At 42.0% G+C, this 27,550-nt stretch overlaps 1 protein-coding gene across 11 annotated transcripts in view; it reads right to left on the bottom strand.

The window, feature by feature from the left end:
* Window positions 1–1,634: 1,634 nt before the first annotated feature.
* The window catches only part of PTPRT (protein tyrosine phosphatase receptor type T), a 560,113-nt gene continuing 534,197 nt past the window's right edge, over window positions 1,635–27,550 (bottom strand). For 10 of the 11 annotated variants that reach the window (XM_089673317.1, XM_089673311.1, XM_089673312.1 and 7 more), the window contains 7 exons: window positions 25,489–25,638; window positions 24,107–24,280; window positions 18,745–18,876; window positions 16,113–16,238; window positions 15,873–16,036; window positions 5,287–5,422; window positions 1,635–2,443 (listed from right to left, as the gene is read on the bottom strand). In XM_089673317.1, the coding sequence (XP_089529443.1) occupies window positions 2,390–2,443; window positions 5,287–5,422; window positions 15,873–16,036; window positions 16,113–16,238; window positions 18,745–18,876; window positions 24,107–24,280; window positions 25,489–25,638 (936 nt within the window). In that variant the 3' untranslated portion in view covers window positions 1,635–2,389. The remainder of the gene's footprint in view (window positions 2,444–5,286; window positions 5,423–15,872; window positions 16,037–16,112; window positions 16,239–18,744; window positions 18,877–24,106; window positions 24,281–25,488; window positions 25,639–27,550) is intronic. The other variant, XM_089673313.1, reaches the window with a different exon arrangement.

The raw sequence follows: 27,550 nt of genomic DNA, 5'->3' as shown, positions 1-27,550 counted from the left end.
GCCACCGTGTTTGTACGCAGAGGTTCCTGACCCAGAAATGTGTGCGATGAGAATATTGACATATTCGTGTGCAGTGGTAAGCACATACGTAGGTCAAGCCCACATATGTAAACGATGTTTGCACCACACATCTGAGGTATCGCCGCAAACGTTATAACGAGAGCAATAATTCTAGCGCTAGGCCTCCTCTATAACTCTAAACTGACTGGCAACCTGTAAAGGCTTTTTGTGTGTCGCCTATGGAGATGTTTAAGTACCGTAATTTGGCACCTTTCCACCAGTGTGCGCAAATTTAAAGCATGACATGTTTGGTATCTGTTTACTCGGTATAACATCATCTTTAAAATTGTACAAAAAATTGGATTGTATATTGTGTTTTTTTTAATTCATTAACCACTTCAAGTCCAGACACTTTTACCCCCTTCCTGTCCAGGCCAATTTTCAGCTTTCAGTGCTATTATTATTATTATTATTATACAGTATTTATATAGCACCAAGAGGTTTGCTCAGCGCAGTGCTATCACATTTTGAATGACAATTGCGTAGTCATGCAACACTGTACCCATATGTATTTTTTTTGGAGACAGATAAAACTTTATTTTGGTGGTATTTATTCACCACTGGGATTTTTTTTTTTTTTTTTTTTGCTATATGAATGAAAATGTCCAAAAATTGGGAAAAAAATTGTTTTTCTTATAACATTTTGCAAATAAATAATCTTTCTTCATAAATCTTGGCCAAAATTTATTCGGTTATCTTTTTAGTAAAAAAAAAATAACCCAAATTAGTTTATAACCAAAAATGATATATATATTTTTTAATATTATTATTATCATTTTTTTTTTACATACTGTCATCCTAGCAGTACAGTGTCACTATAGTGACACTGTACTACTTGTGGGGGTTGATGAAGATTTTTTTTTTTTCTACACTGATTGCTTTTGCACCCATAAAGGCTGTAAAAGCAATCATTTCTCCTTCTCTCTGGCTGCATTCTTGCAGCCATTGAGAAATACTGTGAAAGCTGTGATTGGTCACATCTTGTCACATGGTACAAGGCGGTTGTGAATAGCCTTGTACCATGTAACCTCTGTGATCATTCACAGATTTCACTAGTAGTAAGCAATCTCAGGAAGTGAGATCTTGCTTACTACTATTCATGTGATCATTGATTGGCCAATCAGAGATCACATGATTGGGACCTCACACAGAGGTCCCATACAGCGTTTGGATGTCCTCCGGACACAGAAGGCACTGGATCGTGGTTTCAACACTCCCAGGGAGCGCGCACAGCTTGAAAATGCGGAGCCGTTTATGAACGGCAACCCCCTCCTGCACTGCTCCTGTCCAGCCCATGTACATAAACGGCCAGACGGGAGCAGTGTTTAAAATATATTTTTGTGAAAAAGCTGCATTTGAAAAACTGCTGCGCAAATAACAAATGACATAAAAAATTGCAACGATCGCCATTTTATTCTCTAGGGTTTCTTTTAAAGTCATTTTCTAGCAAAAAATGCAGATTTTTTACAAAAAGTGCCAGAAAATATTTGGTCCTTAAGTAGTTAATGTCCAGAGCAAAGGTGTACTTTTACCCTTTTCTTTACAGAAATACACCAAGACAACACAGCCATCAGTAAGAAAAAAAAGACATCACAATTTTATTGGACGCTCCATTGCAAGACATTTCCAAAGAATACAAACTTCTTTGACCCCCTCCCCAGGAACATTTACAGCAATAAATAAAGACAGGGTCATTATAAAGAGAACGAGACTACATCATCTGTACCGTGGGGCCTGCCGTAGGAGGCAGGGCACAACACTGCTTGGAGAAGGGAGTGTATTCGCATAGGAATAAGTGAATTCAGAGATCTGTAATCCATGCCAGTATCTCCGCAGTTAGACGGTTAATGAGGTTACGTTTATGAGAAAACACAAATGTCCTTAGAAAATGGCTGGAGTTCTGCATCTGTGCGGATGGTGTTCTTCTAGCTATGTGTAAGGAACCCAAAACACTTCACTCTGATACTGTTTGTCGAAGTTTGTTAGAGCACTGTTTGATGCATATAGTGTGTAGGTGGAACAGGGTAGCGGAGAAGGGATGAAAGGAGACTCCAGCAAAAGAGTAACGAGCGGGATTAGAGGCATGTACAGTCAAATAAAGGCATTGTTCTTTGATGTGCTCTTAGAGTCGTTGGCTGCTCACTCTCTCACCAGCAGAATGTGCTCTTCAGATCAGCAACATTGAAGCCCAATCGGTGGAAGGTTTTTCATCTAGATCAACAGCAACCTCTGCTTGGCCTTTAGCAAGTTCAGAGTTTCCAGGTCACACAGGGGCTGCACATGACCAGAGCATCTTCACACACCACCCCGTCCCCCAGGCCAAACAGGATCAGAAGGAACTCAGGTATTCCAAGGCAACTTCATATACATATTTATATTGCTCCTGAGGAGGAAGAAAAGGACATGTAAGGAAGAGCATGGTATAGATATAAAAGAAAAATAAAGAACTGCTACTACAACCTTTTTTTTTTCTTCAAAAGAGTGTGAAAGGGTTACAACCTCTGCCAGGTTCTTATCCTTGTTAGATAGTATAATGGCGTGCGGAAACCTTGGTTCAGGTTGGACCTGCCATTTGGGTGTGGGATGTTTTCTGGTAGGCAGCGATCTCTAGTGCAGGGGCTGTGGTTAGGCCCTTGAAACACTATGTTAAGGAATAGTTGGAAGAGGAGCACCACATTATTCTAGCCCAGAAATGGTTCATTGATCACAGTCTTCATTCCAAAAAGTAAATGTGCTCCAGGGGCTTTAGAAGTCCCCTTACATCAGGGCTTAGCGACTTTTGAAAATATTTGATGTTTGGACAGACAATAATATTGTGTCAATGAGATTATATCAGGGTTTTAAAACCTACCCAGGTCACTGGTCTAGGTTTTTATCCCCTTTTGGGTTCCTGATTACCATTGCCTCTGGAGAGGATCTAAAGGGAATCACTACAATGCAAATACAGACAGCAATAAAAACCTAGCAGAAGTCCTCAATCTTTCCATTCTATGATAAGCAAGGCTGCTATTAGAAATCATGGTCCCGTCCAGCTGCCCCTCTGCAGGTATTAAAACAATATTTTTGCTAAACACACACTAAAATCAATATTAGTGGACACAACTACAAATTAACTTCTAAACCCTAAAAGGATAAAACTGAAGAGACTTGCATCCTCATCGAATAACAGGTCCAGCTGCATAAACAAACCACTCATTCACACTGTATGAGCCAGAGAACCCATGTAAATGAACCTTAAGTTTTTTTTTTACATTGCTTATAATTTATTTTTTCACAATGCTGTTGGTTGGGGGGGAGCTTTGGTGAATATCAGGGGTCTAAAGGGCCCCTGATATCTCACTTGTTGAGACAGAGAAAGGGACCAAAGACATATATTTCTCCATCCCTTTATCTGTATCCTCAGCTTCTCTGGAAATGAATGAACAGAAAGCGCTCTGTACAGAGGCTCCTGTTCTTTCACAAACTGAAGCATTTTAAACAAAGTTTACTACATTTCAATTATGAACACAGTGAGTAATCGGTACCGATTACAGGTACTAATCGCCTATGTGTCTCTCCTTGCAGCAGCTGAAAGCCAGCGGGAGAGAAGGAGAAGCCATCTTTCAACTGTTTCAGGGAGAGACACACAGGCCCGGGCCCTCTACAGGAGGACCGGTATTACCGCCGTATCAGCGGCCCTGATGATAAGGCTCAACACTGGAAACTGGCACTAGAAACTAATCATCCAGCATGAGAACCTCATTTAGTGTTGTCATATGTAATATAGATGTTTTCATACTTTGAGGTCAAAGCTGGACTCCAAGCAAATGGGATACATACAAGGAAGCTGTTTTATCTACCATAGACTTTGTAGTTCTGGTTATCCAGACCTAAGATGTACACCACCCTGCCACACAGCATAGCCAGGTTGTTGACCTGACATTTGTCTGTTGCAGTTAAAGGATATAGGTCACCTCCTCACCCTTAGACTGTGATTGGACAGTGAAGGGGAAACTCTCACCCCTCTGCTCCTTGCTCCTGTCAGTATGGTTCTTGTCAGTACATATGTATGTAGCACACCTACCAGGCTCCTAGTGCTGTCCCACCCTCTCCTAGTCTGATCACTGCTATACAAATTACAAGAGGTTAAAATTAAAATTGTCATTGCTGGGTGTCAACTTCAAAACATTGGGCTGCACACCATTGATGTCACAGGAAGCTGACAAGTTTAATGATGGCCAGTACTTAATATACCAGTAAGCCGTGGTTGGGTGAAATGCGTTAGCGGGGAGGACCTAAGGCGGAGAGATATGAGGTGTACTGTCCATCCTGAAATTTGTCAGATTCCTGTGACATCATTGGTGTGCAGCCAGGGGCGGACTGACCATTTGGAAACTCGGGCACTGCCCGAGGGCCTGGGGTCAGTAGGGGGCCCAATGAGATGCCCCTGGTACCTTTTTCATAGGCTTTTTTGAGTTTGGGCAAGGACACAGGGGCCCCATGATCCCCTATTGCCTGGGCTCCCCATGAGTTGTCAGTCTGCCCCTGCCTGGTGCCTTTCATTGGCTTTTGCATAGGCTTTTTTGGGTGTGGGGGCGAGGACACAGGGACCCCATGATCCCCTATTGCCCGGGGGCCCCATGAGTTGTCAGTCCACCCCTGCCTAGTGCCTTTCATTGGCTTTTGCATAGGCTTTTTTGGGTGTGGGCGAGGACACAGGGCCCCATGATCCCCTATTGCCCGGGGGCCCCATGAGTTGCCAGTCCACCCCTGTGTTTAGCCCATTGTTTGAAGTTGAGTATACCTGAGCTTGGCACCCAGCCAGCACAGGAACAAGGAGGCTGCTTAGATGCTGTGAGATTTGGTTAGTTGGTGTTTAAAAATAAGTTATTTTTTTAAGTAAAACTAAACAGCATTCACTTATGATTTTTAATATCAGCTTGGAGTTCATTTTTAACTAGTCCTAAAAAGCCATGGGGTTTATAAGCTATAGGGTAGTTATAGTGATGGTGAATAGCCCCCATCCAGCACCTTGTCACTCTCGGTATGCCTGTTTTCAGCATCCTACCTATGATCGCTGCTTTTGGATAAAGCAGGGTACATATTAAACAGCACTATAGAAAGGATTATGATTTCAGATGGACATTGCTTGTGACAGATTTATTTCTTCCTGCCAGAAATGATTTAGAGGATTCCTTATTTGTTGCCCTGTTGAGACAAGGAGGCAGTGGGGGGCCCGTCACTCACCAGCGCCTCCACCATATTGGCCTTGTTATTCCGCAGGGTTTTCACGGTGTGGAACACATCGATGATGTTCTGTTGTTGGATCATCTCGCACACGCTGCAGATAGCACAAAACGTTCCACTGCGACCTCCTCCATTCCTGGGGGAAAACGGAATCCGTGTCATACACATACTCACGAAACAATACAGACTTTCATCAAAAATCAGACCTTGCCACGTTCAGCCTTGCAGACAATAGGTTATAAAAATATAGTTGTGGGGGAAGAATACTAAAAAAAGGATACAATTTATTTAATGCATTCTCATATACGTCATGTACCAATTACAGAATTTTTGTCTTTCACGAAATAAAGTGTGAAAAATAAACTGTAAAAGAAAATTAGATGTGTGAAACCTTTTGTCTATGTCAGTGATGTAGAAACAGGGCTTGCAGTTGTTACAGTCGCCATCAAGCACATAGACAGCAGAGGTGCACTATGACAATCTGATTCTGCAGATAACCTCCAATCCCACCCAAATACATTTAATGATTGACAGCTGCTTGAAGAGTAGAGGAGGAGCCACCGAATTACAGTTATATAAATGGGGACACTGGGATATCAGAGTTGTGGCCAAGGGAATGGTTACAAAGCAAAACTTTTTTTTTCAGTTTGGAGAGAATGTGGACGGGCAAAATCATTTGTCAGATTATTTTTTACAGTGTTCCTGTGGGGGAGATCTCCCCTTGCTTTTGGTCCCAGTGGCAAAATGTAAGGGGATTTTAATCCAACAGACACATAAAGGTTGCTTTACGAAAAGGCAAAAAGGCTGTTCACTTTTCAAAGGAATTTTCCCTTAGCTTAGGGAATGTGGGGGAAATGTGGGGGAAAGAATACTCACTTGTGTGCAAGGAAAATAAAAAAGTATTTTGCCTGCCCTGCTCTGTATACTATAGATCTTTAGCTATGCATCTTGTGAATGCTGCCAGCTGGTGCATTCCATTGTAATGGAACTCCACACATCCCCCGACTATAGCGGAATGGTTCCAACGTATCAGTCATACAGCCGAAATGGAGGAACGTATACACATAGCACATGATACCCCGACTACATTCACCCATACATGGGCCTGTTGGTTCGATTATCTGAACGACAAGTCTACACGCACCTAGTCCACTTAGTGTCTCTGGACCCCAGATCATATACCTCTTTCTTTCCTGAGGGAAAGCAGAGATGCTTCCTGGCCTATTCCCATCCCATCTTCCAAAAATCTCCCTCCCTCTTTTTTTTCCCCCTCACCTCTACAGTTCCCCTATTTGGGGCCCACTCATGCAATTACTGGTTTATTCATGCATGCTTTGTCATTACCTGTTGCAGGATCTGTTATTTATCCTCCATTGAGTGTTCTATAATGCATTTTGATTGTTCCAATGAACATGGGTCTTAAGTGATTCCCCCCCCCCCTTTCTGTTTTTTTCTCATTGTTACTGTGAGAGACCACAATGCTTCCTTGTGTGTTTACTTTTATATTACCTTTTTTATATCTTTTAAGAGTTCATTTGCGATCTCATTATACATGTCTGTATTCTTGGCTTGTTTTACTGAATAAAATCCTTGAAATATAAAAAAAGAAAAGAAGTATTTTGCTTACACAGGATTGGATGACTTACGGCAACAGAGCTTCACTAAGTTAAGGGGAAAATCCCTTGCAAAGTGAATAGCCTATTTGCCTTTAGTAAATCAACCCCACAGGCAGTAATAAAGTCTGACAGAGGTTCCAACTGTTATCTAATCAATCCAGAAATAAACAAAAGTCATGGCTGGAATTGCACTTGAAATCTATGTCTGGAAATGGCACCATGGTGGGGGGGGGACACTATGTGAGAGCCAGGAAAGTCCATTACAGCTCCTACATCAAAGCCTTTGCTATAACCATGATCTAATGACTTGCCTCACTATACAGCCCTAGGTAAGTAAATATGATGACATAAGTAAACATTCACGGGTATACACCCAGAAATAGGTAGCAACCTACAATGCTTTGCCTTGGTGGCTGGTCAGTTGTGACACAAGAGCCAAATATTTGACAGAATGAAAATCCAGCCTCATATCTATAAGGCTCAGTGTGTGTTGGATTTGTTAGAGAGGACTGACAATTCCATGTAGAAAGAGATACTGTTTTTTAAAATAATTTTTCTGTTGGCATTGGTACATGTCCCTCATGGCAGTGCCCAGTTTGCCATGCCTTTTGTTTGACAATAGCTTGCTTATTAGCCCTACTATTTGACAGAATTGAATAACAAGACTGGCTGCCTATAGCTTTCCTTCAGGTTCACTCCAAACTTTTTGAACTTTGAGCACGTTTCACAAAAATGTTCACAAACTAAATTCAGGCAGATTTGCTCATCCTTACCACCCAGCAGAGAGAAGCCCAGGCTGTCTCAAGTTGTGAACTGGGTTAAGGGGTGTGCCAAGACCAGGGGTGGACTGACCATTTGGAAACTCGGGCACTGCCCGAGGGCCCGGGGTCAGTAGGGGGCCCTGTGAGATGCCCCTGATACCATTTTCATAGGCTTTTTTGAGTTTGGGCAAGGACACAGGGGCCCCATGATCCCCTATTGCCCGGGGGCCCCATGAGTTGTCAGTCCACACCTGGCCAAGACTCTGAAAAATGGTGCTTATGGATCTTTTCTATCAATATGCTTTACCAAGAACTTATGTTCCTTACTGATTTAGTCATAATTAGCCTCACATTTTGCCTGTGGACTGTTTGAGTTGTTCGATAAAAAAACCCACAAGGTTTTGTTGTTTAACAATGCCATCTGCCAGTGTATTTCTTACCAGGTGCACCTGATGTGAAAAAAAGACAGCACTCATTTAAAGCAGAATTTGCACTAAAATTGCAGTATCTGGTTAGTTTTCAAAGAAAATAAGTTATGGTGATAACCCTGGAATGCTCAATTTTCACAAGATGATGTTCCAACACAGTGCAGGAGCATCTTCTTTTGAGCTTTGACTTAGTATTCCCTGGGATCTTTCTAAAAGGACAGTGACCTCACCTAGGTAGTTTACTTTTTATTATTTTAGTATAGTGTTTGGGCATAGAGGAAGAGTCCTGTACAAATAAGTGGACCTTGACTTTTAAGTACAAGGTTCCTTTTAGATAAATATATATTAAAAAGTAATTTTGTTAAAAATAAAAATAAATTTTTTTGGTTCATATGTATGAAATGCTATTGTTTTTTTTTAACTCGTTTTCACGAAGAAAATTCTGTATCAGCTATAAAGGATGTAACACTCGATCAAGAAGGTCTAACTCTATCACAATACCACACCATATGCAGAAGGTCACCATTTTTTTAGCACATTTATGACAAAGAAGTGAGTCCCTATTACGCATATAAAAGAAACGCTGTGGGGTATAATATAGCCCATGTAAATAGTGGAATTGAACAAGGCAGAGATCACTGTGGAAGGGTATGAAATAAACAGTTCCTGCTAGTTTTCATCAGACATGTCAGCAGGGCTGATGCTTCCATTAGGCAAACTAGGAGGCTGCTGCCACGTCATACATGGTCCTTCAGCTGAGAGGAGGGGTGGCAGAGGGGAGGAAGAAAATATAGAGAAAGATGCCGGGTGTCTGGGGCCAGGGTAGCAGCTGAGCTACTGCTCCTTCCAGTGTTCCTCTCAGTCTCAGTTACTGACTGAAAGCCGGCTGGCACCTGCTGATCACTGTGGAGTTCCAGCCCTTCTCTTCCCATTCATCAGCAGAGGCGGGGTTGTGTCTGTGGATGAAGGTAATGTCTGACACTGATGTCTCGTGTCTGTTTGAGTTTTCCTCGGCAGGCAGGACATTCATCACATTTGCAATGTGTCAGTGAGTGATGACATCATCACGATCCCATATCCTGCTCTTCTAATGCCTGTTGTGCCTGCTGATCTGTGTCAGTGTTGTTGGTGGTGTGTTGTTTCGGATCTGTCACTTTGTAGGACCACTTAGTTCAGCTTCCTGATGTCACAGCGTTTTATCCCCCCCCCCCCATTGCCTGGGGAATTCCAGCCTGGGATCAGTCAGAGTGTGGATCCATCATCCTCCACTCCTTGCAACTGTCACCCTGCCATGGCCAGCCACAGATACAGTCCATCCGTGACATTGATTTTGTCTTTAATATTGGAGCAGGGGGGCATCTTATGGGACTTATTTTTGAAAATTAAAAGACATTTAGCAGTCTCATGGTTTGTTGATTTAATATTTTTTACTGTTTTATATTTTAAGGGTTTTTTTTTTTGGGGGGGGTGCACAAGTAGCTTGTCTAAGTAGTCTTGCCTAAGGTGCAAAATTGTATAGCACCGGCCCTGCATGTCAGGAATATCTACTAGCCAGCGTGTTTGAAGTTTAGATAAATGAGGGGAAGGTTTACTCGTTAGAAGATAATATGTAGAGATAAGATGTGTATGAGTTGAGCGGAGTAGAGTCTTTTCAAGTTTAGAATTTGAAAGTCGCACCTCTTGGAGCCCAAAACTGTGCCTCTGCAGCATGTCTCAATGGTAAATATCTAAAGTGCCAGTGAGCGGGGATCCCCAGTCACAAAGGTTTTAAACATTCCCTGGTGATATAATTGATGTAGATACAGTATGTAAGGCCACACTTTGCCCACAACAGACCATCTTGTAATGTGTAAAAATGGAGTAATCTGGGGTTGTACCAAAGGGGCTGGTTAGGAGAGCAAAAAGAGACACTGATTATATATCCACAGAAACATTTTTAATGTGGTGATGCCTTCAGTAGTAGGAAGAACACGTCTAAATATAAGATTAGAAAGGGTCTCATAAGAGGAAACCACAGAAGCCTCTGTTGCTGTGGCAGCATTATTAAGTTGTGGGAATAGTCACCAGTGACTATATACCAACTGGGCAGCATAATAGTACATTCTAAGGTTCAGTAGTACTATGCCTCCCCTGTAAAAAAGGAAGCTGTAATGCCTCTAAAGAAAGTCTAGCTGTCTTGAGGGACCATAGGAAGGTGGATAAAATTGAATTGAATTAATATCTCTGAATATCTTTTTGGGAACATAGACTGGGGAGATGGACAGGATATATAAAAATTTTGTAAGGAAAATCTTCTTGAAAAGATTGATACATCCCAGCAGTGTAAGGGGGAGTTTAACCCAATGAGCCACTTTGGCATGAAAGGAGGAAATAATATGCAATAAATTGCCCATAAAATTTAGACACTGGCAGTTGGACCTCAAATCCCAAATATCTGTATGTGTGGTCTGCAGTGGGCAATCCATCGGGAGAGAAAAAGGGAAATCAATGTCCATCGGGAACACACGATTTGGTCCAACTAACTTTAAAGCCCGAATAACAGCCAAAGTCTTGAATGAGTCGCAGTACTGCAGGTACAGAGTGAGGTGGGTCCAAGAGGTATATTAACATGTCATCCGCATATAGCGAAACTCGTTCCTCCAACTGACCAATCTGGATGCCCCTATCTGACCAATCTGGATGCCCCTAAAGATCCCTTTAGGGATCTGACTGATCCCTAAAGGATCTCAGCCAATAGTTCAATGGCCATGGGCACCCCTGTCTAGTGCCCCTGTGTATATTAAATAGGGAAGAGATCTAAGCATTGATCCACAATCAAGCCTGGGGTTGTGTACATAAAATCCGAATCTAAGTGATAAAGTCCTCACCGAACTGCAGAACATGAAATAAATAAGACCATTCAATGGAGTCGAAGGCCTTATGCGTATCCAGGGATACCAGCGCTCTAGGCACAGATGAAGTTTTGTAAAATTGTAAACAACCTACAGAGGTTGATATGAGTAGATCTGCCAGGAATAAATCCTGTTTGGTCTGATTTCACTAGCAAAGAAATGAGTTCAACCCTCAGGCAAGTAGTTTAGAAAGAATTTTAAGATCTGTGTTGATTAAGGATATCGGTCTGAAGAGCTCACAATGGGTAAAATCCTTATTGGGTTTAGGGATCAATACAATGAGGGCCTCTCTCATTGAAGAGGGGAGAGTTTGTGCTTTAAAGATAGCATTATACAGTGACACTAGGCACATATTCCTTATGGGCAATATACCATTCAACTGGTATTCCATCTAAGCCAGGAGTCTTATGTTTAATGAAGGATCCCATGGTTTTCTCAATTTCCTCCACTGTAAAAGGGGCATCTAAAATGCTATTGTTAGTGCTCCTCTGTTCCTCAATATCTAATGTCATGCTTTCAGCTAACAAGGGGCCGTGTTTGGTACAGGTACAGGAACAGGCCAGTATACTTGAAACAAGCTTTCCGGGAACCCTTAAAAGCTATAAAAAACACGTTAAATTTACCTTTCCCTTGGACTTCAATGCATTTTGAAAAATGGAACACAAAAATCTAATTAAAAACTTACAATGTTGCTTATCTCTACTTAGCACTACAATGCTATATTTACTGTTTGGTTAGCACTAGCAAATATGTATCAGATAACTCAACCTTCAAATGGTGTGATGCATAGAAAAAGGGGCAGAGTTTAAGTCTAGGGAAGATGGATGCCCATTGTTGGGAATTCATTGGAATCAGACTTCTTTATTGCACCTCAATGTTCATCACTACAGCTGGCCATACAGTGGTAGATTACATATAATGACTTCACGAATGTTGTTGAAAATACTTCAACATGTTGTTTGCTGTTAGCATTTGATTTGGAATTAATGTAATTTTTCCAACAAAAACCACATTCACTGGTAGAAGTGCGTTCGCTTTAGAAAATTTCTCTTCCTGTTTCTTTGAATCTTCTCACCACTGCAGTGGAAAACAGACCTCATTTTGACCCCTCTAACCATTAGAAAGTCAAATTTTCAAACCAAATTTTACTGGTGTATGGCCTGAAATGATTTATTGTTGCTAAACTCATGTTTTGTGCTGCATATCATTGGCCACGAAATTATGCATTCACTATACATGTTAGAGCCAAATAACAGTTTTTTTCCCAGAAAATTTGAAAAAAAAAAAAGGATAATAAAGGGAATGCATTTACTAAAGCAAAAGAAAGAAGTAGCATATACTTATAGAAAATCACAATACTATATGTTAGAAACAAAGAGATAAAGAAATGTGTGATGTGTGTACAAAGCCTGGGAACACACTGGTTATGCCTGATAGATTTGTTACTGAAGAAAACATGATCTTCTACACTGCACACTTCCCGCAGGCTCAGATTATATGCCAGTAGGACATAGAATAGAACAGAATGTGTTAGATGTATCTGGAGAAGAAAGGCAGGGTGAGTAAAGGCAAGATCATGGCAAGATTTACTCCGTCCTGATCTTTCACCTACTGAACTTTAGAGTGAGAAGATTGACAGAATGTTGAGAAAACACCCTGGAGGAAATTTCAAGACAACATGAACATACCAAGAAAGTGGCAAAATAATATTTGAAGGGAACTCCACATATATAAAAACAAATCTATAATTCCATATCAACCCCTTGTCTACCAACTTACATTTATAAACAGTGTGATATAAAGCAAGTTCATGGCTGCTGCTCACTTTTATGAAATTCTGAAGGTATACCCTACTCTCCCATAATGGTTCCTTGGCTCTCCTGTTCTTCTGGGGACCACAGTAAATGGTTCCCACAGTGAGAGCAGGAGGTGATTGGGAACATCTATTCCTCCATTCCCCCTGCGACTATTGAGGCAATGTGTATTACATCTCTTCTGGTTTCACAGCTGTCATTCCCTGGATACTGTAGCTGAAGATGTAGCTAATCAAGCCTAATCTGCGCTTGATTAGCTGCAGTGGAGGGCAGGGAAGGCATTGTGGGTCTAACAGATGCCATAAGTCATGGTTAACCCTAATTAAGTGTTTGCAATTTTAAGGCTTGGCATGTTTGGTATCTATTTACTCAACGCAACTTCATCTTTACATTTTATCAAAAACTTCTGGATAATAATGTGTTTGTTTGTGCTACAATTCATATTAGTGTATTTTTTCTTGAAATTATGCATTTGATAAACATCTGTGCAAATATTGTGCAACATAAAAAATTGCAACTACCACCAATTTATTCTCCAGGGTCTCAAACAAAAATTAAAACACAAGCACATCATTATAATAGCTATGGTAAATCTTAATTACTTGGTCCATGAAAGATCTATATAACCATTGATTTAACTTGCTGACATCTATCCAGTATCTACTATATTACTTTGGATTAATTTACACTTAAAGTGGCTCTAAACGCTGATGGTTTTTGACCTTCATTTTATGCATGAAGGTAAAAAAAACCTTCAGGATCCCCCCGCTCAGCCCCCCAATACTTACCTGAGCCTCGTAGGGATCCAGCATTGTGTATGAGAGCCTCAGCCCTCCTGGGTCTCTCTCTCCAAACTAGCAAAGACACAGCAGTGGGTGTCATTGGTTCCTGCTGCTGTCAATCACAGCCAGTGAGGAGGGAGCAGACACTTAAATTCACTTTTACCCTGCTGAATTTAATTGCCCTGGCTTCATCTGCTCAGTATTCTATAGTGTTTTATGGTTCAGGAGATGCTTGGGACAGGGCCCCATTGAAGCGTATGGGTAAGTACTACACAGATACAACCAATGCACTGAAAATAAACTGGCTCAGATGCAAATGAACAGCAAAAGCTGTAGACATGATTGTGGAGTGAGTATGCTTTTATGGAGGGGATAGGTGGCCTAGGGTAGCTCAGCAGGAGGGAAGGAGGGTATAAAAATGATAGGTGCACTTTGAAAGTGCATTTATCTGTTAACAAACCACACCAGATTGAAAGATGAGAGGGTGGTAAGTGTAATTATGTGCATTACACTTACCTCCATTACCCTAATCAGAAATTCTCACACAAAGTTTGGCATGCTTCTGTTCTCAGCACATTACTCTGTGGGCAACAGAATTAATTGTCAGCCTCATACAAGTGTATGGTAGTTCTGAGACTAAGAGCTACCCGCTGAGTAACGAGCTGATAGCACAAGTGTGTCAGCTGGCAAAATGAGGAAGATTATCCTTTAAATAACTTAATGGCACATTCGGATTTGTTTTTTGTTATAGCTCTTGTTAAACCGGTATTTTTTCTTGTGGTAGATACTCTGTATTCAAATTATAGTTAGTTTCTAGAAAGTTAAGCCAGATGACATTTTCTTATATCTTTCAGGCTGTACTGAACAGATATCCACTGTAGTCCCTGGGTCTATACACCTGCTGTGGATATTACGAGGGGCTCCCGCTCTCTATGTTGAATGTCTATTTATTTTTTAGACAATATAACTGAAGGATCTGGAACATACAAAGTGGTGCAGGAACAATTCAGGAATGTCTGTGCAAGAGTTGACTCATTAAAGGGTTATGGTTGATGGAGGTGAATCAAATTCACAAAGAGCGCAATGGATCCAATGAGACTGCTCTCTGCACAGACAGGGTACCCTTACTGAGAAACCTAAAGTTTGAAATCTACATGTAAAAAGCCCATAGAGAACACCAACACATATTGGTGAGAGTGTAAAGTATTTTAATAAATGTGTAGCTTCCCAACCAGACAATATAAAGTAACAAACGTGTTTTGGGGTTATACAAAACTCCCCCTCATTCAGGGCTAAAGATCTTACAAATTATCAGGAGGACTTGAAATCGTACACTCATCACAATTAATTATTTGGAAGATGAAATAGAAAAAATGTCCAGGTGTTTCTAGTCATATCCTTTGTTTCATCCTAATACTAAAAGATTTTGGACTCTCACCTCATGTTTAATCAAATTCAGGCTCCTGGAGTCACTTTCCAGGACAGATTTGAATCTGATTGTTGAAAAAAAAAACTACAGGGATTCCAACTGGTAATTTAAGCCATGAAGCCTCAGTGAATGTCATTGTGATCCCCCAATGTACAGGTACATAAAAGCCAAAGTCACAAGCCAACCATTACAAGGTTCCACATGGACACCCACGTAGAAGTAAACTTCTGTTCTGGCATGGGATAGAATTGCTAGACTTCCACTCTAAGGTAGAGAGAGTTGAACTAAGAGCCAGTTGCTTCCTAGGACATTACCAACAGGATATAGGATATTTTGGGTTGATGGCTTATAGTGAGGATACTTCACCATTATGATAAAAACAGTGACACAAGCTGGTCATTATATAGGTATCTGCTACCTAATCCGTGTGGTTTAATGTGTTGTGTTATGTGTCCTGTGACCAAAGACCAAGAGCCAAAAAGGAAGCTGATGCTGGATGACGTGAAACGTTTTGTCACAATAAACCAAGTCCTTTAGGATCAGCCACCTTTCACCATGCCCACCAATCACTGTGGGAGCATGGCACTTCATGTCCTTTTCTTTATCTCACAGAAAAGAGAATGGCCACCTGGTTGTGTCTGCTTCCCAGGCCACAAGTTTCATGTTCTCCCATTGCTCTGGGCCTGATCTCTATTATATTTACAAGCAGTGGACAATGGTCCTGCCTTCTCTAACATCATACTGCTCTAGTCACTTCTCCATAAAACCATCCCTATCATACAATGGCTACTTGGGTGTGTCTTTTTTCCAAGCCAAAAGTTTAAATTTTTCTCATAGCTCTAAGCTTGATCTCTTTTAAACTTACAAGCAGTGGACAACGGTCCTGCCTTCTCTACCATCATACTGCTCTTGCCACTTCTCCAGCCTCTGCACAACCTTCAATATAGAGCGTTTCGATGGAGGGGTTTCCCTGTAGGCTGGCCAACCAATGTACTGGAGGTGCTGTACTATACGATACCCGTCTTGAGGCTGAAACATAGAAACATTCAGAAAACTGGCCTTTGCAGTTACCCACCACCATTTCTGTGACTTATAGCTTTCTTACCCGTGCCATGTTACAGATACGGAATATTCGGCTAATGGTGTCCTCATCAATATCAGCTGATACAAACTCCACCTGGACTGGCCCATAACAACAGGATGTCTTCTCCGGCCAGTACTGGAGACACAGCTAGAAAAGGAACATGACTCTTCAGTAATATCAATATACATGCATAGCTGAGCAAGATCATGCAGTGCAATATAACGACACGCTGGGTGAAACAAAAACACTGATGGAATAACAAAGGAAAAGGAATAATAATAAGATGCAGGGGATATAATCAGCAATCATAGAAACAGACCAACATGCCGAGTGCTATAATCACATGGAGAGAGAAATAACAGTTTGATGAAATGAATGCAAAGATGTGGGACGGGCAGCTGTTCAGCAAGAGGGAAATAAGTCCCCCACCAGCACACAGGAAGAATAGCCGCACTACTTAAAAACCTGCAGAAGAATGGAAATATTAACCAGAGGACTTCTTAAAGAAAACCTGTCAAACCTGAATCACTTGATTGTCTTTAAAATGGCAGTTCTAGCCTTGTCCATTGTCTTTGATGAAGAGGACCTGTCAATGTAGTATCAAGGGAATTTCATATTGGAGAAATTGGCAAGCGCTTGCGGCCAAATATGCGTATTGTCTTTTTGCCTTTTGCTCAGAAGGGGGAAGGGTTAGCAGCATGAGCTGAGAATATTAATTGACTTTTAGGTGCTCAGTGTATGTACAGTCCAATTTTAAAGTTCACAGCAGAAATACTTTTACTTTAATTTCAGTGGTTTAGCAAACCCTGCATGCATTTCTCCTCTTTCCTGTGAACCTGCTCCATTACAGATTAGAAGGCTGGAAACTCCTGGGAAGGGGAGAGATGCCCTACTGAAATGAAAGTGAAAGTGCTTCTGCTATCAACTTTGAGGATGTATGCCTTCACAGTGCCTGTAGCTACAGAGGTCATTGAGGACCTGTTTTTAAGCTCTTTTACTGCTTGCTAATGTGTTATACTTTGAAGTCCACCCCCATTTTTTCTGCACATTTGTAAAACAGAACATTAAGCCAATGCAAAATTCTCATGTACTACAAATAATGCCAGACCATTTCTGACAATTGCTATAGGGTGCAGTGAAACCCATGAAAAATTCCTTGCACCCATAGTAATATTGTCTGAAGTAACAGATACTTTTATAATGTTAAATAAAATTATCTCACTGGTCGCTGTTGGAGAGAGTTTGGGGTGCTATTACTAGCTTATCCGATTTGACCATTATTGCCATGAGTAAATTATAGGCAGACAGTCCTTACCCAACCTATAAAAGACAGTCTGGTCTAATTCTCTTATAATACTCTTGATTACCTTTATGTTTTAACTTTTTCATCTTACAGCATACTTATTAGAAATGTAGGGATGGTCTTTAAATATCAGCTATGTTTAAATTGATTCACTAATTGTTTAGGTTTGCTTAATGCATACCCTTCAATATTTTATATGTACCCCCCACTTTTTCCACTGATGCTCTGTTCCAAGACCAGAAGATGGTGAGATCCCAGAGCTGTTAAAGCAGGACTAAACCCCCCTATCCGTTTCAGCCAAGGAGGTTGCCATCTCTGTTTGATCTGCAACTGCCATGGTGCTGCACATGTGATCAGTTAGGATTAATCCATTAGATGGCTTGACAGTTCAGTTGAAAGCACAAGCAAATGTGACAGAATTCTTGGCGTGCCAGGAATTTAACTGTTTGTTTTTTTTTGTTCTTTTTTAACCGTTATTATTATATTATTATTATACAGGATTTATATAGTGCCAACAGTTTGCTCAGCGCTTTACAATATAACGGGAGACAATACAGCAACAATACAGTTCAATACAAGAGGGATAGGAGGGCCTGATCCTCGTAGCTTGCAATCTAGGAGATTGATGGGTTTAGTTCAGCTTTAACAGGTTAAAAAATAGCAGTGGTGGGAAGGGAGTTGTAAAAATAGATTATGTTACAGTTAACCTTTGGATCTGATTTAATATATGGTATGCGGTTATAGGTGGAGTTGGGATAAGCTTTATATGTCATGTCTTTATTTTAATTCAGGATAGTTATTAAAGTGGTTCTAAAGGCTAAAGGTTTTTACCGTCATGCATTCTAGTACCTCCTCCCGATCCAGCGATGTACACAGGAGTCTTGGGTCTCCCAGGTCCTCCTTTCCTCATTGGCTGAGACACAGCAGCTGGAGTCGTTGGCACCCACTGCTGTCAATTACAACCAGTGAGGAGAGAGCAGGAGGCGGGGCCAAGTCACAGCTATATGTGTCTTATGGACTCATAGAGTGGTGCTTGGGAGCAAGCATGTACCAGTTCCCCCATAGTAATCTGCTATTGCTATTGGGTGCACTGGTCAAGGGGGAAGAGCCAGGTGCGCTGGATTTCTGATAAATGCAATAGGTAATTTCTTTTTATTAACGACACACAAAAATGCTTTCATTTTCAGTTAAAAGACCCATAGGGTTGATTTACTTTGCAAAGAAACCAATCAGCTTCCAAATGATTGGTTACCATGCACGGCTACACCAGATTTGGCACTCTCCAGTTTTACTAAATCAACCTCAAATAGTCTTTCATGTTAGAAAAGATTGATTAGCTGCAGACTGTACCTGAGCAGCATCCATTTCATTCAGCATAACGATTGAGGTGCAGTTATAGTCGAAGACCATCCTCCAGAAATCTGGCACAGTGTTGGGTAATGGGTGTTGTGTTACCAAGAATGCTGCCGGCTTTTTATGGCTCTAGATAAACCAAACAAACTGTCAGTAGACTGATCCTAATATCTTCAAGAAATGTGAAAACAAGAAAAGTTTCCCCAGCATGCAGCATTTCATAGAGGAAATGTGTTACATATACCATTTTCTATGACTGTCTGCAGTATGGAAAAAGAGACGACTTTGTATGTGTCACGGTATCATTACAGAGCTGCTGACAGCCGACAACATTAGAGAGTTTATACTGCAGAGTGGCTAATGCACAGTTTATTCTGCTGCATCAGATCACATAATCTGTCAGTCTTGCATGTGAGACAGGATTATCTGGAAAATATTCCCTTTGCAGCGCGGAACTGTCAGATCTCTGACACAAGCTGAGAGATCAGGGCCAACCCCCGGAGTGTGACAATCAGGACGATTCCTGTGACGGATCAGACTGCGTCAAGTGACAGTAATGCACAATTCCTGATATACACCTACACTGATTTTGAACCAGGAGTAAGCAAACAGTAACTGCTGGCAAATATTATATATATATACAGTCATGGCCGAAATTGTTGGCACCCTTGATATTTTTCCTGAAAATCAAGTATTTCACACAAAAAAGGTATTGCATTAACACATGTTTTGCTATACACATGTTTATTCCCTTTGTATGTATTGGAACAAATATAAAACAGAGGCAGAAAAGCAAATATGACATAATGTCACACAAAACCCCAAAAATGGGCTGGACAAAAGTATTGGCACCCTTAACTTAATATTTGGTTGCACACCCTTTGGAAAACATAACTGAAATCAGTCGCTTCCTATAACCATCAATAAGCTTCTGACACCTCTCACCCGGAATTTTGGACCACTCTTCCTTTGCAAACAGCTCCAGGTCTCTCTTATTGGAAGGACACCTTTTCCCAACAGCAATTTTAAGATCTCTCCACAGGTGTTCAATGGGATTTAGATCTGGGCTCATTGCTGGCCACTTCAGAACTCTCCAGCGCTTCTTTGCCATCCATTTCTGAGTGCTTTTTGACGTATGTTTGGGGTCATTGTCCTGCTGGAAGACCCAGGATCTTGGACGCAAACCCAGCTTTCTGACACTGGGCCCTACAGTGCGACCCAAAATCCTTTGGTAATCCTCAGATTTCATGATGCCTTGCACACAGTCAAGGCACCCAGTGCCAGAGGCAGCAAAACAACCCCAAAACATCATTGAACCTCCACCATATTTTACCGTAGGTACTGTGTTTTGTTCTTTGTAGGCCTCATTCCGTTTTCGGTAAACAGTAGAATGATGTGCTTTACCGAAAAGCTCTATCTTGGTCTCATCTGTCCACAAGACGTTTTCCCAGAAGGCTTTTGGCTTACTCAAGTACATTTTGGCAAACTGTAGTCTTGCTTTTTTATGTCTCTGTGTCAGCAGTGGGGTCCTCCTGGGTCTCCTGCCATAGCGTTTCATTTCATTTAAATGTCGACGGATAGTTCGCGCTGACACTGATGCTCCCTGAGCCTGCAGGACAGCTTGAATGTCTTTGGAACATGTTTGGGGCTGCTTATCCACCATCCGGACTATTCTGCGTTGCAATCTTTCATCAATTTTCCTCATCCGTCCACGACCAGGGAGATTAGCTACAGTGCCATGGGTTGCAAACTTCTTGATAATGTTGCGCACTGTGGACAAAGGCAAATCTAGTTCTCTGGAGATGGACTTGTAACCTTGAGATTGTTGATATTTTGCCACAATTTTGGTTCTCAGGTCCTCAGACAGTTCTCGTCTCCTCTTTCTGTTGTCCATGCTTAGTGTGGCACAGACAGACACACAATGCAAAGGTTAAGTGAACGTCTCTCCTTTTTATCTGCTTTCAGGTGTGATTTCTATATTGCCCACACCTGTTACTTGCCCCAGGTGAGTTTACAGGAGCATCACATGCTTGTAACATTCTTATTTATCCGCAGTTGTGAAAGGGTGCCAATACTTTTGTCCAGCCCATTTTTGGAGGTTTGTGTGACATTATGTCGAATTTGCTTTCTTTCCTCCCTTTTTTTGTTTTGTCCCAATACACACAAAGGGAATAAACATGTGTATAGCAAAACATGTGTTAATGCAATACGTTTCGTGAGAAATACATGATTTCCTGGAGAAATATCAAGGGTGCCAACAATTTCGGCCATGACTGTATATATATATATTGCCAAAAGTATTGGGACGCCTGCCTTTACACGCACATGAACTTTAATGAGATCCTTCTGAGTTGGCCCACCCTTTGTAGCTAAAGCATCTTCAACTCTCCTGGAAAGGATGTCCACAAACTTTAGGAATGTGTCTATGGGAATGTTTGACCATTCTTCCAGAAGCGCATTTGTGAGGTCAGGCACTGATGTCAGATGAGAAGTCCTGGCTCGCAGTCTCTGTTATAATTCACCCCTCTCCCACGGCCCCACCACTGCTCTGACCTCCTCTCCCACCCCACCCTACATTCCTCATACTGAAGCTCCCCCAACACTCCGCACCTTTGACCTTACTACCATCGAAGAAGTCTCCAAGATCCTCTCTGATGCCCGCCTCACCACCTGCCCCCTCGAACCTATCCCCTCACAACTCCTACAACCTCCCTCCCCCTCCATCCTACGCTCCCTCACCCACATCTTCAATCTCTCCCTCTCCTCCGGCACTTTCCCTTCCCCTCTGAAACATGCACACATCACCCCCATACTTAAAAAGCCCTCCCTGGACCCCAATGACCCGAACAACCTCAGACCCATCTCCCTGCTCCCATTTACATCTAAACTCCTCAAGCGCCTAGTCTACGCCCGCCTATGCATTCACCTCAACGACAACAACCTCCTCGATCCCCTACAGTCCGGCTTCCGTCCCCTACACTCCACCGAAACTGCCTTACTCAAACTCTCCAACGACCTGCTAACTGCCAAAGCTAATGGCCACTATTCAGTGCTCCTACTCCTTGACCTCTCTGCGGCCTTTGACACAGTCGACCACCCCCTCCTCCTCAAAAAACTACACTCCCTCGGCCTCAGAGATTCTGCTCTCTCCTGGCTCTCATCCTACCTGTCACAACGCTCTTTCAGCGTTACCTATAATGCCACCACCTCCCTCTCACTCCCCCTCTCTGTTGGGGTCCCTCAAGGCTCTGTCCTCGGGCCCCTTCTCTTCTCCATCTACACCTCCTCCCTTGGCCAACTCATACACTCTCACTGCTTCAACTACCACCTCTATGCCGACGACACACAAATCTATCTCTCAACCCCCCACCTCACCCCCTCGGTCTCCGCCCGAATCACACAACTGTTGAGCAACATATCAGACTGGATGTCGCTCCACTTCCTTAAACTGAACCTCTCCAAAACCGAGTTTCTTGTCTTCCCTCCAGCCCGGACACCACCCCCCATTGACATCTCCATCATGTCCAACAACACCACCATCAAACCCGCCCCGCAGGCCAGAGTACTTGGTGTCATTTTGGACTCCAACCTATCCTTCCAGCCCCAAGTCCACTCTTTAACAAACTCGTGCAGACTCCACCTCCGCAACATCGCCAAAATCCGCATGTTCCTAACTCCAGAAACCACCAAACAGCTCATCCACTCCCTCATCATATCACAACTCGACTACTGCAACTCCCTCCTCACTGGCCTGCCTCGCCGCTGGCTATCCCCGCTTCAGTCCATCCTGAATACGGCTGCCAGACTCATTCACCTTTCCAACCGCTCCGTTTCCGCCACCCCCCTCTGCCAATCCCTCCACTGGCTTCCGATTGCGCAACGGATCAAATTCAAAATCCTAACGCTGCCGTACAAAGCTGTCCACCATATTGCCCCGAACTACATCACTGACCTAATATCCAAGTACCGCCCAGCACGCACACTCCGCTCCTCACAAGACCTCCTTCTCTCTAGTTCCCTGGTCTCCTCCTCCCATGCCCGCCTCCAGGACTTTTCCAGGGTGTCACCCATCCTCTGGAACTCCCTACCCCAACCCATCAGATTATCACCTACTCTCCTCTCCTTTAGGCGCACCCTGAAAACCCATCTCTTCAGGGAAGCCTACCCCGCCCCCTGCTAACTTGCCGACCTCCTCCACTCTTCCTACCACTCCATCCCCCACAGCTATCTCCTTCTGTGCCACCATCCCCTCCCTCCTAGATTGTAAGCTCGAAAGAGCAGGGCCCTCAATCCCCTCATGTTTTGCATTGTATTGGTATTGTTCTGTCACATGTTCTGTTCCCCTCTGTAATGTACAGCACTGAGTGAACTATTGGCGCTTTATAAATACTGTATAATAATAATAATAATAATCCCAAAGGTGTTCTATCAGGTTGAAATCAGGACTGTGTGCAGGCCAGTCAAGTTCCTCCACCCCAAACCTAACTCCCTCATCCATGTCTTTATGGACCTTGCTTTGTGCACTGGTGCGCAGTCATGTTGGAACAGGAGGGGACCATCCCCGAAACTCTTCCCACAAAATTGGGAGCATGAAATTGTCCAAATGTCTTGGTATGCTGACGCCTTAAGAGTTCCCTTCACTGGAACTAAGGGGCCAAGCCCAACCCCTGAAAAACAACCCCACACCATATTCCTCCCTCCACCAAACTACTCTTGGTACAATGCAGTCAGGCCAAGTATCATTCTCCTGGCAACCGTCAAACCCTGACACGTCCATCAGTTTGTTAGACAGAGAAGCATGATTAATCACTCCAGAGAACACATCTTCACTGCTCTAGAGTCCAGTGGCAGCATGATTTACACCACTGCAATGCATTGCATTGCGGTTGGCAATGTAAGGCTTGGATGCAGCTTTTCGGCCATGGAAACCCATTCCATGAAGCTCTCTACTCACTGTTGTTGTGCTAATCTGAAGGTCACATGAAGTTCGAAGGTCTTTGGCTAATAACTCTGCAGACAGTTGGAGACCATGGAATATTTAGTAGCAAGGAAATTTCACGGATGGACTTATTGCACAGGTGGCAACCTATCACAGTACCACACTTGAATTCACTGAGCTCCTGAGAGCGACCCATTCTTTAACAAATGTTTGTAGAAGCAGTCTGCATGCCTAGGTGCTTGATTTTATACATCTGCGGCCATGGAGGTGATTGGAACACCTGTATCCAATGATTTGGAGGGATGTCCCAATACTTTTGGCAATATAATGTATATATAATTTTATTTATTTAAAAAAAAAAAAAATTATATATATATATATATATATATATATATATATATATTTTTTTTTTGTACATACATCCATGAGTGTAGCGTTGATGTAGTTGCTTGTCTCTCCATCTAGTGAAATGAGGAAGGGAAGGCACCGATCCAGAGGTAGGACATCTAGAGCCCGATTCTTGTCATGGTTCCGGGGTAGAAGCCCTATACTGCAATCTTCCGGCCTTGCTCGTGGAGTCACAATGTTCAAGGTCTGAGAAATTAAAGTAGAACTTTACTTAAAAAAAACAAAACAAAACAAAGCTACATTTGCAAATTACTACCACTTGACTGTACATTGTTTTTTTTCTGTGTTGTCACTATCTGGTTTGGCAGTGTCCTTGCTTATTCTCACTTTACCTTGGAATGTGGGGTTAATTTTTCCTATGACGCATTTATTTATTAAGGTCTAGGTAAGGCACTAATTTGCATACCTGACCTGTGCCTGAACTCTGTGGCTGCCCTTCACCCCTTTTTGAATTTCAAACTGTTTTGGCTGCTGTTGGAATTGAGTGCCTGCTCTGGCTCTTCTCTCATTTCAGCATTCTATATATACAAATAAACACACAGAACTAGTAGGCAAATCAGATCCTGAAAAACTATCTACATGATGATGGTATAATGACAATGCTGTAACTTTATATTAATCTTCATAAAGCAAAAATACATAATTAATGGCTTCCATCAGGGGCCCAATTTCCGAGTATCTTCTCCCCCCCCCCCAAGTGTTAACTGTGGGGGACTCAGGAGATGAACACTCCTGGAAATGTTGGTTTTCCTTCAGACTTCAGGAATTTCTATATATATATGAATTCCTCTATAATTAAATACTGTCTAAATAAAAGAGTCACATGTATTCTTACATGAATCTTGATGTGTTTTGTGTTTTCTTCCAGATCTGTGCAGTAATGCAGTGTGAAACTTTTTCTCTGTATTTAAGACCAGTCACTTCTGCTTTCTCTCCTGGTGCAGGGTGACTGGTCTTGTCTATGTCCCCTCCTGTAGTTTCCTGCGAACAGCCTGTAGTGGGTGGAGCCTGCTGAGCCCCTCCCACAGCTCTGTTTTCATCTCAGGCTATGTACAGCACAGTGGGGTTGTCCCTGCTACTTTTACAATATCATATCTGGGTTTGTAAAGGCATTTGGTACACAAAATGGATTTATATCCTTGGCGACCGAAGAATATATTTAAATACATATTCAAGCCAAGTTATGCTTTAAAATATAAAATAGGTTGAACAGGTTCCAAGCAAGTTATAAACACCAACCATTTGTGTCAAATGCAAGAGTTGTCAGTTTATAGTTGCCCTAGAAGTGGACATTCTGTGGTTAACCCCCCCTTCAAAACACACACATAATTTTTATGAAAACATTCACAAGATTTGTCTTCCTAAACATATATTTTCAAAGATGTAGGACATACCTGGAATTCATCTTTGATTTGACTGCAGTTGGTCTGCGGGTCCAGACGACTGATATTGTAGTAGACGGAGCGGAATTCACACACGGGGATGGCAGTGTTGCCACACAGGCAGGCCTCCAGAATGGCATCATGGACAAATACATACTGCTCCTAGCAAAATGAACTACGGTGATTAAGTAGAAGAGACAACTAAGACCTAGTAATGAGCACTGACTAAGGGAGAACTGTGACGATGCCCAGAGCAATCAGTACGATGTTTTCTTTAATCTTCTAAACTACTCCAGAAAAATTGCAATTCATTTAAGGCCCATTCACTCCATACAGCACTGTGCACACTTTTTCTTGTGTAGAGACACACTGCAGTGCACTGCATTAGGCAGTCCATTAAAAAACAGGCTGCAACCTCTGCATCGCAGAGTTACATTGGGGTACCGTTCAAAATGATTGGCACTATGGTACACCATCGCAAGTGAAATGTATTCCTGTGTGTTGTGCTACATTACTATTGCAGGTTCAGTGAATGGACCCACAACCACAAGGTCAATCAAGTCAAGGTTGTGGAGAAGAAGCCCTTGTTCATGAGCCGTTACTCATTCACATGTGGGGAGGGTTTCTTGGGGCCCCCTTATTGTTAAAGGTCTCCAGATTCTGATAAACCCCTTGGCAATTAAACCCCACAACCAGGCCTGGTATGGTTCAGGATGGGGTGGACACATGCTCCTCCCTTCCTTTTCTGGCCAGTCAGACTGTATGCTCAGATAAGGGGAAAAAACATGCTTTTTTTACATTTGGTTTTGGGGTTCTCTATCTAAATACATACTGGATCTGAAGGAGATAGAATGAATTTTTGAGGAATTCCTACACATTTATTTGAAACTATTCCCAAATCCTTTACTTGCATGGCTGGAGATTCATGGCCATGTAAGTAAATGGAGTCAGTAGATGTCTGGTTGTTGAGGATTTGGCAGAGCCTGCATTTGACAGCATCCTTACCAATCATTGACAATGAGGTCACCTGCACTGCCTGTTGCTGTTGTGAGTGATCTGCTTTATCATTGTTATTGCTAGATGGATAATATACATGTTTTCTACCTGCTGATACTATTACTAATGGGTCATATGGTCCACATTTATGCACAAGTTTCTTTTGCATTTATCTGACACCCAAGTTGTGGTGGTTTGTATTATATCTTTTTGTTTGTTTCTTGGATCGTAACCCTTGTTGGATGTCAAAAAATTAAAAAGGGTTTCGTAAATAAAGAATGCCATAAAAAAAACAACTACTGACAGTGGGAACCCACCATATTTAACAGGGGAAGGAAAACCTCTATTATACATGATGTTCCGCTTCCACCGACATCATGTATAATGGGAAAATGTTTGGGTGCTCATCAACAGCCAAGGTTTGTTTCTTGGATTGTAACTCTTGTTGGATATCAAAAAAATTTAAAAGATTTCATAAATTAAAAAATACAACCCCCCCCCATAAAAACAACAATTGACAGTGGGAATAAAGAATGCCATAAAAAAAACAACTACTGACAGTGGGAACCCACCATATTTAACAGGGGAAGGAATACCTCTCTTATACATGGCATTCCACTCCCACTGAACGTCATGTAAAGTGGGAAAATGTTTGGGTATTCATCAACAGCCAGGATTTGGACTTAACCTTAAGCTCATCCCTATCAGGAAACAACAAAATCACTTTTGTTGCTGTATTCTTTCCTCCAGTTTTTAAAGAGTTATGAAGTGACGTTGACCACTGCAAATTATAGGATTTTACAATTCAGTAAATCATTAGTCCTATAGCCAGTGTTCTATGATAATTCGAAATCCGTTGACAGGTGCATTTGACCTCCTTCAATCTCCTTTGCATCCCATCAACAAAAGCCTTAATAATAATGTATATTTATATTTGCCAATTGTGTAAGGAGGCTCTGCTTCTGCTTCTGCTAAGAAGTGCTACATGGTAATTGTACTTTACTGTTCCACTAGAGAGAGAATCTTCAAATTTGAATAAGCAATACAAATAAAGAGATATATGGGAGAACAAGCATGT

Source organism: Staurois parvus, unplaced genomic scaffold, assembly GCF_062004578.1.
Source record: "Staurois parvus isolate SC_StPar_1 unplaced genomic scaffold, SC_StPar_1.0 ptg000137l, whole genome shotgun sequence".
In the NCBI taxonomy this organism is placed as follows: domain Eukaryota; kingdom Metazoa; phylum Chordata; class Amphibia; order Anura; family Ranidae; genus Staurois; species Staurois parvus.
The sequence above is the reverse complement of the archived record's forward strand: the minus strand, read 5'-3'. Positions and strand labels throughout refer to the sequence as shown.